This window comes from Petaurus breviceps, unplaced genomic scaffold (genome assembly GCF_028583685.1).
Source record: "Petaurus breviceps papuanus isolate PSGF00001 unplaced genomic scaffold, PetGlider_PUasm1.0 68, whole genome shotgun sequence".
Taxonomy (NCBI): Eukaryota; Metazoa; Chordata; class Mammalia; order Diprotodontia; family Petauridae; genus Petaurus; species Petaurus breviceps.
In genome coordinates, this window is record NW_027186452.1 from 539,866 (window position 1) to 554,126 (window position 14,261).

General features: G+C 38.5%; 1 protein-coding gene across 1 annotated transcript in view; it reads left to right on the forward strand.

Annotated features, from left to right (window-relative positions):
* Positions 1-1,743: 1,743 nt before the first annotated feature.
* Positions 1,744-14,261, forward strand: part of LOC138174054 (cytoplasmic dynein 1 heavy chain 1-like) — a gene marked incomplete at its 3' end in the record, with an annotated part of 35,909 nt that continues 23,391 nt past the window's right edge. The window contains exon 1 of the mRNA XM_069104198.1: positions 1,744-1,817. Within this exon, the coding sequence (XP_068960299.1) occupies positions 1,744-1,817 (74 nt within the window). The remainder of the gene's footprint in view (positions 1,818-14,261) is intronic.

The following is a 14,261-nucleotide window of genomic DNA, read 5'->3' on the forward strand; positions in this document are numbered from 1 at the left end:
GCACTACATGTATTGGTGGTAGAGTGTGCCTTGGGTTTATGGGAAAAATATTTTGTTTTGTCCTTGCTTTTTAGTTTGTATTGTTTTTGCTGTGCTATTTGACTAAATGCCTTTTTAAGCGTGGCATTTCCAGCCAATATGGTTAATTGAATGGAGGCAGTCTAGCTCCTAAATACTTACTCAAACAAAAACCTAAAAATCTCACCACACAAAATAATGATCAAGAAATTCAACTGGAAACTATATATAGCGAGTGACTTCTACCTCAGAACTGCACAGAAAGTAAGGTTTCCAATCTCACAGGCAATAGAAGAGGAAGCCAATACCAGCATAGCCCAACCCTCAGCTTCCTAGTACAACAGAACCAGGACAGGTTTGCATGGTTCTGTACCTGGAAGCAGTAAGAGTGAAGGACTCTCTCAAAAAGACCCACAGTGGTCAGAACCCCACAGTAAGGGCCTGGAAATTTGTCAGGCAGGATAGCAAGCAATCTAGGCATGACAGTGCTCAGAGCAGATCCAGGGGCTCTAAACCTTCTGCCCTGAAAGGCTGTAACAGGTCCTGAATATCCAGAACTCACCATAAAGACTCACCCAAGCGAGAATAAAAAGGACCAGTTATCTCACCCCAAAACACTGCAATAAGTAAAGCCTGGTCCTGGCAAATAGCCCCACTTCAGGAATTAAGGTTGAAGAGATAAACAATAGGAGATAAAGACTATTATAATAAGCAGGTCAATAGATAAGTGATCCAAGGAAACTTATAGCTAAGCAGTTCAAGGATAGGAACAAAATGATTCTCAGAAGAATTGCAACCTAGTAACAACCACAAGAAAGAACGCTAAAATTACTGATGAGAGAAATGCAAATCACACCCTACAAACTGACAAAAATAAGAAAACACCTATGGGAATGGTCATTGCTGAGGGACTGTGGGAAGATGGTACACAAGTGCATTGTTGGTAGAGCTATAAATCAGAACAGCTATTTTGGAAAGCACAAGGGACTAAAATGTCCACATCCTTTGACCCAGAGATTCCACTGCTAGGTTTATACTTCAAAGAAACCATTGATAAGAAGAAAATTTCCACATACACAAAATATTTACAGCAGTATTTTTTGTGACAGCAAAGAATTGGAAAAAAAAAAAGTATATACCCATCAGCTGAGGAATGGTTTAAACTGTGGTACATGAACGGAATAGAACATTATTACTGTTATAAAAAAATGATGTATATGATGACTACAGAGAAACATGGAGATATCTTTATGAATTGAGGCAGCGTGAAATAAGCAGATACAAAAATATACACAGTCATTACAAGAATGTAACCAGAACTACACAGACACACACACACAAAATCAAAAGTGAATATTTCTAAATTATAAAAAAAAAACAAGAATGGCTTGAAAAACATAATAATAATAACTAACATTTATGTAGCACTTACTATGTGTCAAGTACTTTTCTAAGCACTATATGTTATATCATTTAATCCTCACAATCACCATGGGAGGTAGGTGCTATTACTATGCCCATTTTACAGAGGAGGAAATCTCAGTCAGTTAAATGACTTGCCCAGGGTCACACAGCTAGTAAGTGTCAGGAGCTGGATTTGAACTGGGACCAGGACCACTGAGCTGAACCATAAAATGTTACCAACACGCCAGGTCCTGCCAAATGAATTCGCCTCAAGTCTTCTCTCAGCCAAAGAAAAACAAAGTTTATTAAAGGTTCGCCGTAATGGGTCGACTCTTAGGGAGCCTCGGTGTCCGTGATGCTTGTACTGGAAAAGCTGGCCAGAATCATCTGACGCTGTGAGTCTGCCCTAGATCATTCTCCAGCTTTTTCCTGGAGGTAAGATGGGTCTTCCATACAGAATGGTTGTGGGAGGATTTAGGGATAGTCTAGAGGAAAAGTTTGGGAAGGGGTCTTCAGGAGGAATCAATGAGGTCAGACTCCAGTGATGAGAGATTAAGGGGGTGGGAGGTAGCTGGAGGCTACCTGGAGAAGAGACAATGAAAGGCTAGGCTAGTTTTAGGGTAACAGATTTGGGCATAGATATTTTGGGAGGATCAAGGGTGGGGGCTAGCTAACTGTGAGGTAGTTAAGTGAGAGCCCCTAAGTGAGGGTTGGCAAGTAAGAGGTTTGGGCTGATCTATAAGGAAAGGCTTATGGCCTCAGGCAAATGTGGGAAGATTCAAGGAGAGTTCAAGGGGGTTTCCAGAACCATTACCTCATCAGAAACCTCCACCCTACCCCATTTTGTAGAGGTGGGAGATCCCTGAGTGTGGAGCATCACACATATTTTCAGATTTTTTTTTTATTTTATTGATTAATTATGCCTATTTCCTCCCTCTTCTCTTTTCTTCTTTTTGCCTTTTTTTATCTTTAAAAACATTATTTGTCATTATAGGATGGCTCTCTGGTTGAAGTAAGGGTAGGAATACTAAAAGAAATTACAGTGATATAAAAACAAATAACATCAATTAAAAACTCATTTAAAAACAATATTATTTCACTCTAAAAGGCCAAAAAAATTGTAATAGTTTCGAAGAAGCCCCAAAATCTAACCAAGAAATTCCACAACAATTGAAAACTGAAACTGAGGAAAAATGGATTTTCCACAAAGACTTCATGAATACCTGAGGAAAAATAAATGCAACAAGAGGTATGAAATAGAAACTCTAGAAGTTGTTGGAAGGAAAATAAATGACTTAGAACAGGAAGTGGTAACACTTACCCAAGTGTGAATTTTCCTGAAAATTACAACAGATCAAAGAGAAATCAATGAGTCTATGATGAGAGAGAATTCAAAAGATGGGGGAAAACTTTTTTTAATTTAAAGTATCGGGGTGGCTAGGTGGTGCATCGAATAGAACACCAGTCCTGGAGTCAAGAGGACCTGAGTTCAAACCTGGCCTAAGACACTTAACACTTAACCAGCCCTGTGACCTCGAACAAGTCACTTAACCTCAATTGCCCTTCCAAAAAGCCAAAAAAAAAAAAACACCCCCAAAATAAAATAAAATAAAGTATAACTAACCTGAAAAACAGGTCAAGAATAAATATATTAAAAGTCACTGAAATCTCTAAAAACAATGATTTTTTAAAAGAAGTCTGAACATTATGTTGCAAAAAATTACAGATTAAAAACTGTCATGATATGTTAGAGTCAGAAGGCAAAGTGAAATTAGAAAAGAATTCACTAATCACCTTCTAAAATCAACTCCAAAGGCAAAAGCCCCACAAATGACAGCCAAAATGCAGAGATTCCACATTAGAGAAAAAATACTTCAGGTAGCCAGAAAAAAAAAAGTTCAAGTACCAAGGAGCCATCATCAGTATTCATATAAGACCTGGCAGTTCCTACTAAAACAAGAAGAGATCTAGAAATACAATATCCTGAAAGTTAAAGACTAGGTTTTTAAGTGAGAATAACTTGTTCAGTAACACTGAGTGTAATTCTACAAGGGAAAATGGATCTTTAATAAAATAGGATGCACTCTTTGTTCAGTAATTTTTCATTCATGTCCAATTTTTCATGACTCTATTTGGGGCTTTCTTAGCAAAGATACTGGAGGGATTTGCTATTTCCTTCTCCAGTTCATTTGTTGACAAGGAAGTGAGGCAGGCAGAGGTTAAATGACTTGCCCAGGTTAAAAAGACCAGAGCTTTTATAGGAACTTTGAAAGGCAAACACAAGGTTTTAAAAAAAACCTAGAGACAAATTTGTCTGAGCAATTGGAAGATACTGTAAGATGCTGAAAGGCTAATATTCAGACTGAGGGAGGAAAAAACAAGCATTCCTTCAGAACTTTAAAAGCTTCAAAAGGAAAATGGAGAGCATGGGAGTGGATATTTTCTATTGTAAGGGTTTTAAAAGAGGAAAGAGAAGAGAGGAATATTCTAGCATAGAAAGAAGGAGGTAGAATTTATTATTTCTTTTTTTTTTTTAACCTTTTGGAGGGCAATTGGGGTTAAGTAACTTGCCCAAGGTTACACGGATAATTTTTTTGTGTGGGTGTTAAGTGTCTGAGGCATGAACCGAACTCGGGTCCTCCACTGCGCCACCTAGCCGCCCCGAACTTATTATTTCTTACAACTGGGGAGTCTGAGAAAGACAGTATACAAACATGAAGCAAGAAATGTGGGAAGGAGACATCAGATGAGCTTCACCCCTCTCTGAAATGGACAAAGGAAGGCTGAATAATACACCCATGCATGGTTTGGTGTAGAAATCAAACTTACCAGGGAAACAGGCAAGGGACAGAAAAAGAGGGAAGGAACAAAAGGGAGGATAAAACCAGTGAGAGAACAGTTGCAAGCAAAACAAACTTCCTAATTGAGAAGGGGGAATTAAAAGAAAAGATGGAAACATGGCCATCAAGTGGAAAATAGCTGAATAAATTGTGGCATGTGAATATAATGGAACATTATTGTGCCATAAGAAATGAAGAAAGAAAGTATTGTGGAGATTCCTAAGAAATAGGAACAGATGCAAAGTGAACAGAACTAGAACAATTTATGCAGATATCAAGTTCTAAAGAAAAACAACTGTGAAAGACATAAGAATTCTGATCAAGGCTATGACCAAAGCCTCTCAGCCTCTCCAGAAGACCTACAACGTATGTTATCCACTAATAGAGAGGCAAGGAATTCAAGGTGCAAAAGGACAAATACATTTTTTCACATGACCGCTCCATGGATATTTTGTGTGACTGTACTTATTTGTTATAAGTTTTGGTTTTTTTGTTTTAAAGATGGAACGATTAGAAGGGAGGGGGAAGGACAATAGCACTGATGATGCTGAAAGAAAGAAGGAAAAAGAGGACCGTTGAAACATTTTTTACAAGTACAGAGGAATGAAGAAGCAAGTTCAGAAATAAGCGCAGGGCATTTTAAAAAGTAAGGAGCTGAATTTATTAGAATTTTTTTTGCTTGTTTAGAATGAAACAGATTCATAGTTTCATATACAATCCTTTTTGTTGTGGAAATGAGCTTTTATGGAGGCATTTGTTAAGTTCAGAATTTTTAAAAAGATAAAAGTTAATTGATTTTATTGACTGAATGTTAATGGAAAGCACACCAGTGGAGGCTGAGAAGCTACAATGTGAAGAATACTAAGGGAACAGCCACATCTTTGGGGGACCTCAACCTTAAAGTCCAAGTTTGACTAGGAGAAGTGTATGTGAGCCCAGAAGGGGTGCTACATAAATATGAATAGCAGCAACAAAATCCAGATAAATACTCAGAAGGAAAAAAAATATTTCAGAAAGACCCACAAACATATTTGTATTAATGGAGGGTTAATCAAGTTTTTATAAATCATATACATTTCATGCAAAGTTACCTTTAACTAAAGGTTCAAAGCATTAAGAGACCAGGTGTCAGTAGAGAAAACCTAGAGGAGGCCCTCTTTTAAGAACTAAATTAAGACCAAGTCTTATCCTTATCTGCCAGATAATCCAAGCAATAGAAGATTAGCAGCCTTCAGAAAACTAAAAGGACAATAAGTGCAGAAATGGTGATAGAAAGGATTATTTTACAACAATATGGTCATGTATTATATAACAAATGTCAAAAGGTTAGTGTATTAATGTATCACATGAGACCAGTTAGGTGAGTTATTTAGAAACTAAAAAATGTTTAATGTTAATACAAAAAAATAACTCATTTGTATAACATGTAAAAAAATTGCAAAGAATAATGAACATGTTCCTTTATTTCTAAGTAAAACTCTGGACAATATCTAGTATTTCTATTTTTAAATGAGATCCAGCAGAAGGAAGTGAGGGGATAGCAGAGGGCAAGCTAGAGATCTATCTACTAACCCAACAAATGACTGAAGTTAGGAACACCTTCACTTAGCTTACACATCCCTCAGACTTCCCCAAAGCTGTGAGTCCCTGCACCTTAACAATAAGAATTACATATGCTAAACCTGCATGCATGAGTAGACTTGTTCTAGCTTTGCTTTCTTCTCACCTCCACCTACAAGAAAACAGTAGGTTTACTGGAGCTCTGAAAACTTGACTCAGTCGTGTATAACTGGTTTCCTTTTCTATAGAAGCTCTTTATGCACATGAAGAATTAACCCCATGAATGGTCCATGAAAATATTACTATGTGAATTAGTTTCTAAAGTGGGATTTGAGGAACCTCTGGGGATTTATCATGTGGATTATCCTCATTCATGGAATTGCAAACCAAAGGTGACTTCATTAAGCATATAAACTTTCTAGGAGAGAATGGAATAAATCACTTAACCTCTCATTGCCCCATGCAACTAAGACTGAGTTTCAGAACCTTTGCAGAACCACAGTGGTAACAAACTATGTGGATGAAATACACGTCCAGAACAAAAGCCAAAACAAAAATAAGATAGTGGGGGGGAGGGGGTGTGAAGCTACTAGAATGCCTATGAAGAGAAAGGAAAATACATAGCAGATAAGAAAAGCTGTGAGGAAGGAGGAGAAGGGGACTAACATTTATTTGCAAAAGTGGAAAAATAAAGAGATTTATGACAGTTTAAATATCAGAGTACTGGAAATGAAAAAAATGAGAGCCATTCTGCTCTTTTATATGATGAGAAAGAGAAGGAATTAGGGAGTCAGAGAAAAATCTTTTCTGGTCAGGATGTGTGGGACAAAAGGCCCTTGCCCAAAATAAATTCAATAACTCAGAGGTTTCTTCAGAGAAACAAAGATATTTATTTCTTCTCATGAGAAGGGGGAGTCATTGTCACCAGAAGCAGTCTGGTGAGAGAGGCCCAAAATACAGTATGTAAAGCTTGGTTATATACCCAAAAGACCACATCTTTCCCCTCCCGCTGCCCTTCATTCCCATTAATCAGGAACTTAGGCTCACAATCTAAATTTTAACCACAAAAATCCATTGACATAGCCCGTAAAATGTCAGCAATGTCAAAATAGATATGAAAGCAGAAGATACATGTCTTGCAGTATCCACATAGATATGAAAGCAGACAATATTTTATGAATCATGGGTATTTTAGGACATGGTGACTTGCTCAGAGTTTTGTAACAGGATTTCCAATTTTATATTTGTACAGGTCAGATGGTGGTCTGTAGAAACAAGTCTGGGACATCTGGGCCTGTAGTTAAATCTGAAGGGTCTGTACTTTCCCCTCCTACATATTAGCTTAGCTTAGCAAAAACTTCACCTTATTACCAGGAAAGTGAGGCAAGGGTCCCAGGCTGCCAGCCCAGGCTGCTAAGTCTTTGGTAACTTACTACAAATCTGTCTAGATTTTAGAATACTACCTGAGAAGTTTCACCTCACACAAACATCTAATTAATAGAAACCCAAGTCAGGGGTCCAGGCAATCTATTGCTAAATCTTTGAGAAGTCATCACTTTTATCCCACTCAAGGAAAACACAAAAAGAGGAAAAGGACTGTGGATGAGACAGTGAAGACAAGGACATTACCTCTGTATTGGTCTCAGATTCAGAATCAGTGCTTGACTCGATTTTGCATTTTTGCTTTAAAAGAAAAAGAGAAGTTTATAAAATTCAAACTAAAATTTAAGCACTTGATTGATCAGTCTGGCCATGATAGACCCAGATCAGGAGTTCTTCACCATGTTGATGTCATGTCCTCTATGGCAATCTCCTGAACTCTATGCACCCCCTTCTCAGAATAATATTTTTAAATGTATAAAAGGAAATAAAAAGGAAATCGATTATCCTGAAAGAGTATTACCCTCCCTCTCCAAAAAAAATAAAAAGTTTATGGACCCCAGGTTAAGACCCCTTGAACTAGACACTTTTCTTTCTAATAAATTCTTTAGGTATTTCAATAATCACAGAAATATGAGTTTTGCTTTTCTTTAAAATGGTTTCCAAAGCATTGACTTGGCTCAAACACTGTAATGCTATAGTTACCTTACTTCTTTGTAGTTACAATAGAAAGTATTAAAAATGATCTTTTCTCAAAGGTAGCTGCATCTTTATATCTTTTCCTCATTTTAAAATAGAATCTAATGAATACCGTTTTATTTTTCCTGGGCAAAACCAAAAGTAACCATGAGATTTCACATTTTAAATGGGGTAGGGCTACATAATGGGGAAATTTATAACTAAATTGGGTCAGGTGATGAGTTCTCCAAATGGAACTATGCAAGGTTTCAAAATAATTTTGGGTGGGGAGGATACGATTCATATTTGCTGCAAAATTGACTCCCATTTTAAAGACCAGCAGACTAAGGAAAGATTACCAAGACCACAATTCAAATTCCACCTCAAATCCTTACAAACTGTGTAATCCTGGGCAAGTCACTTAAACCCCTCTGAGCCTGTTTCCTCATCTGTAAACTGTAGGGTTTCATTTGATGTCCTCCAATGTCCCTCTCAGGTCTACACCTGTAATCCTACAATTATATAGACTGGCATTGATACCAAAAAACCTCCCTTCACCTCAGAAAAGGATGTTTTTACCTTGTATTTGTGAGTCAATTTCTCCACAAAATCTGGGCTTTTATCTGAATCCGTCAGATCGCATATGTCTGCCAAGGGAAAAAAGCAAAAGCATTGCAAAGCACATGGGCACCTCCCAGATATAACAGAGCTGGTAAAGGGATATGTGGGATGCTATCCAGAGTGGACAAAGAGGTCATATATTGACCTTTTTTTTGGTGGACAATATTGGATTCAAAATTCCCCAAGATTAGAAGGAATAATTCTTTGGACAGCTGTGAAGTAACCTTACACAGTGGTTAATTAGAAAGTGGGTGATGGGAAGGAGCTATTGGTTCACCTGGCTTGATGGAGGGAGGGAGGGGAAGCCTACATACAGTTGCTTAATTATTTTCAGGAGGAAAGCAGAGTTTGCCTCTGTTCAATCAGACATACATACATTCAGATTACCTAGAGATGGAAGGGGACCTGAAAGATCATCCAGTGTCTAGGGGGAATTTCTTTCTCATTCAAGCAGATCATCTTTTTGGACTAGAGAACTGAGTTCAAGCCTCCTCCCCTCTCCCACCCCTCCCAAATTGAGAAGTATGAGATAAGAGGAAGTTTCTATTTCTTTCTAGCCCTTGGGGCCAGGGGCTGTGAGGGAGTGAAGATGCCTTAGCCCAGGTAGACACCCCCCACCCCTCCAAGCTCAGCTACCTGGAACTGGTGGCCTCCAGCCCTTCCTGTAGCATTTTGGCCTCCTCTTCTTTCTCCTACCCTCAGCTGTCCCCTCCATGGCCAGGTCAGAATCCCTACTGCTGCTATCCAGCAACCACCCCTTCCTCTTTTCCTCCTCCTCTCCCTCTTCTAGACCCTCCTCCTTTTCACTCCCTCTCCACTCCCCTTTCTCTTCCTCCCTCACCCCTCCCCCTTCCCAGAAGAAAACAGGTGGGACTTGGATGGAGATAATTGTAGGATAAGAAGGGCCAGGTGGGAGAGCTCAGCCTGGCTTGGCCACGAAGGGCCTTAGCTAGATCTGACCGATCCAGTCCCATCCAACAAGTATTTATTGAGCATTGCTGTGAGCCAAGCACTAGGGTGGCCAAGGCTAAAAAAGGACCAGTCCCTCCCTCACTCCAGAAGTTCACCTTCTACTGAGATGGGGAGAAGAACATAAAAATGCCTAGGTGAAGCTCCTCCTGATTCCTCCTGTTGTGGTCTCCTTCCTCCCAAACCACCATGTTTTTCATTACTTGTTTTTAATTTTCAAAATATTTCTTCTCTATATACTTGTCTGCCCCTTTAGAATGTAAAATTCTGGAGAGTAGGGATTGTTGCATTCTTTGGATTTCTGTCTCCAGGGTCTAGTAGAGTGCTTGGTATATTTTATAAGCTCCATAGATACTTATTACTTGATTGATGATCATTTAAGGTGGGAATTGGGAGGCAGCATGATACAGTGGAAGGAATGAACCTGGGTTCAAGTCTTGAAACCTCTCTGGGTCTCAGTTTTCTCCTCTGGAAAATGAGAGGTTTAACCAAAGATCTCTTCCTGCTCTAGATCTGTGATGCTTCCAGTATGAGGTGGTTCATGATTTGAGCCTTAATATGGAATTCATGCACATAAATAACCTTTATTAAATTGCTTATCTTCTCAATGAGGGAGGGGAGTTCAGGGAGGGTGGGATAATTTGGAATTCAAAATTATAAAAAATGAGAATTAAAAATTGTTTTTTAGATGTAATTGGGGAAAAAAATTAATGAATTAAGCCTCAAAGAGTGAGTTAAGGATTCTTTTTTTTTTTTTGGAGGGGGGAAGGCAAGATAATGGGGGTTAAGTGACTTGCCCAAGGTCACAGGACTAGTAGGGGTTAAATGTCTGAGGCCATATTTGAACTCAGATGCTCCTTAATCCAGGGCTGGTGCTCTCTTCACTCCACCACCTAGCAGCCCCTTAAAGATTTTTCATATGTATTTCAATATACATTGATTTAAAAAAAATCAGTTTAATCAGTTATGCATTATTTTGACAATATACAATACTTTCAATATGTATTGATTTCACATGTATAATTGACATGTTGCTTGCCTTTTCAGCTGGTAGGGGACTGGTTGGAGGGAGAGAATTTGGAACTCAAAATTTTAAAAAATAGGGAATACGGGTGGCTAAGTGGTGAGATTAAAAAAAAAAATCTCAATAGAAAAATGTCCTAAAGATCATTTAGTACAGTCCTCTCCTTTTTTTTTTTTTTTGCCTTTTGGAGGGCAATTGGGGTTAAGTAACTTGCCCAAGGTTACACGGCTAGTTTTTTTTTGTATGGGTGTTAAGTGTCTGAGGCATGAACAAAACTTGGGTCCTCCTGACTCTGGGGCCAGAGCTTTACTCACTTCGCCACCTAGCCGCCCTAGTCCTCTCCTTTTATAAGGGAGGAAACTGAGGCACAGAGAGAAGATTGCAAAAATGACAAAGATAATGCACCTAGAATTTGTTCCACATTTTTCTGGCTCCACATCCAGCACTCTTACCACCACTCCACACTCCCTTCAGGTTAATGGGAAAGATGTTTCTAACATTCTCCACACCTACCCTTTAGATTGTAAATTCTGGGAAGGCAGGGACTCTTATCTTTACATTTGCAACAGAACATAGTATTTTGTATACAGTAGATACTTAATAGTTAATTGAATGCCAATTAGAGCTGTCCCAAAATGGAAAGAGATTCTTCAAGCAATAGGGAGTGTTCTTATGGCTAGGTAGTAGCAGTGAATAGAGCACTGGCCCTGGAGTCAGGAGGACCTGAGTTCAAAATTGGCTTCAGGCACTTAACAGCTACTAGCTGTGTGACCTTGGGCAAGTCACTTAACCCCAATTGCCCTCCAAAATGCAAAAAAAAAAAAAGTAAAATTTTACTTGTTGATGTCTTTTTTTTTAATCTGATTAAACTTTCCTGAGGAGAAATTCAGCACAGAATAATATAGGACTGAGATGAAACCATTGGGTGAATACATCTGGGTAAATTTTCTTTTTCTAAGTAAAATTTTATTGATATATTTTATTTTTTTACAAATAGGTAAATTTTCTTTTTTTTTTCCATTTTTATATGACATTCTTATCAATGTTTTTTTTTTTTCATGTCTAGGTAAACTTTTCAGGGGAAAAAATTTGGCACAGAATAGTATTTACATTGTTTCATCAAACTTTACCACAGTGGGTGGAATGAAAAATGCACAGCTCCAGCACTGAGCTCTTCACCAATAATGCTGGTCAACATTTGAGATGGGGATATATATGATGGGGTGCTTGGGATCTATGTTTGTAAAATTTGGTAACATCAATTTGTAAAACCAGTTTGTAAAATCACTACCCCCCCCCAGTCTCAGAGCATTAACTCTGCCCCCCCTTCCCCCACCCAGCTTCAGAGCAATAACTCTGCCCAGCAACAACTCATATCTCAGCTTGGAACAATAACAAGCTGTTCTTATGAATCCTTCACTAAAGTATCTATAAACATTCCAGCTTAGGCAACTATTATCTCCCCCTTGTATAGTGTCCCCTGCACCCATAAATCCTTGGTGCCCTATCTCTATGTTGACTCCTTGGCTGCCTCAATGAATACTTCAGGACCCTATCTCTGGGTTAACTCCTTAAGAGCCTTGGTTCCCAACATCCATCTTGTCAAACATGACCCTGATGGGTGGCAGACTGAGCACTTCTCATTCAGCCCTTGACTGCTAGCCGACTTAGTGACGTTTCAAGCCTAAAACCACACCTCCAGGTAGCCCCACCTTGGGCTTTTTCCCAGTGAATCCCAGTGAATGATTTCCCAGTGAATTGGGTACTACCCTGCGAAGTTACATTAAAAATGCATGTTCCAGGGGCAGCCAGGTAGCACAGCAAGTAAGAGCATGGGCTCCAGTGTTGGGATGACCTGGGCATCGAATCCGGGCTCAGATACTTAGCACCACACCCAGAAATAACTGGCCGTGTAACCTTGAGCAAGTTACTTAACGACAATTGCTTTAAAAAAAATTTTTTTTAAAATGCATGTTCCTTTAAACACTGGCCCCACCTTAACTCCTCCCTAATCCCACCCTTAATCACCTAGTTAGCATAATTGTCTCAGTTCTACTATAGATTCTCCTATAAAAATCTTAATTCTACCCCTTTGAGGTTGCAGGTCCTCTAAAGGACTCTTGCCCACTATACAGATTAAGGACCCTTGCCTGCTGTAAAGCATACGATAAACTTTTACAACTCTGACTCCAAGTCTGCTTGGGCCTACTGAATTCTTTCAAAACTGAATGGAAGGCTTTCTGGTCTTAGGTAAGATCAGAGATCCTACTGAACCTATTGGGAGCCATCCCTCATCATAGAGAAGTGACATTCCTCAATAGAAATGGTCAAGAGGATATGAACAAATACTTTTCACAAGAAGAAATTTTAAAAATTCAAGAATATTCCATAATGTTACTAATGAGAAAAATGCACATAAAAACAACTTTGAGATTGTTTGTCAGCACATTGGCAAAAGATGATTTAAAAATGGAATGTGTGCAGAAGGGGCTGTGATTTGTGCCAACTCTTCTGGTAGGGAAAAAAATTGGAATTGTGGGAGAAAAGTCACTACACTGTTCATATACTAAAAGGAGGTGAAGGAAAGGTCAGACATAACAAAAATGTTGTAGCAGCTCTTTTTGTAGCAGCAAAAAAAAAACCCAACCCAAATCTGGGAGAAAGCAAGTGCTTCCTAATTGGGGAATGGCCAAATTGGAATGGAATGGAATGGAATATTATTACAACAAAAGAAATAAGAAATATGAGGAATCAGGACAAACTTGGGAAAACTTGAAAAAAGTGGTGCGCATGAAGACAGCATTAACAAAATACCATTTTTTACAATGGCTGCAATAATGTAGATGAAAACTTAACTAAAAGACTATCGGACTGATTATAATGAATTGTCTTGACTCCAAAGAACAGGAGGTGAAAATATCCTTCTCTGGATAGAGAAATGAGTATTAGAGGTGCCAAATGTCAAATCTTTGTTTGTTGTTTTTTTGTTATATGGGAGGAAATGAAAAAACCAGAGGGAGTTTATCAGGAAATAACTGTGATGGAAAAAGAAAATCACAAAAGGATTTCATTTTTTAAATAGAAAAAAATGAAAACTGTTGGAAAAGGCAACATTTTTCTACTTTTTAGGCCCTTTTGCTCAATAATGACTCCTATCAGTCATTGCATTTTCTATTCGAGGAGGACCTAATGCATTCCCAGCCTTTAGGCTGCTTTTACTTCTCTCCCAAAGATCCTTAGGCTATAAGTACTTTTTATGCCAGGAATTGGGATTTAACCCTGTGGGTGATTTAACAAAAGATTTCTTTTTCAAAGAAGATTCCTAGTCACTGGACTCTTTTCCACTCTAATTACAAGAGCCATGTGTCCGTTTTGTATGGAAAGAATCAGATCACTATTTATCCATAAATCAGAACAATTGGAAAAAGAGACTGAGAATAAAATCTTGCTTCCCAGAAACTCTGTTCTAATGACCAGCCAGCGCAATTATAAGATGGCTCTAGGCTTACCTTCTGGACATGCCCTCCATTGTATTTCCCAGACCTGGTTCAATGTATTAATGAGGGCTTGCTATTTTTTACAACACTCAGAAGTCTGGTTTGCCTGCCTGATGTCGTATTATTACTATGACAACAGATTATGATGTTACAAATTATCCTGTAACATCTTCTTTGGAGTAGGAAAATACTTTGATCATGAAAGGAACTGGATTTACATCAGCTACAAGTCATATGTAAGTGAATTGGCCTTTTTGCCAATTTTTTTTT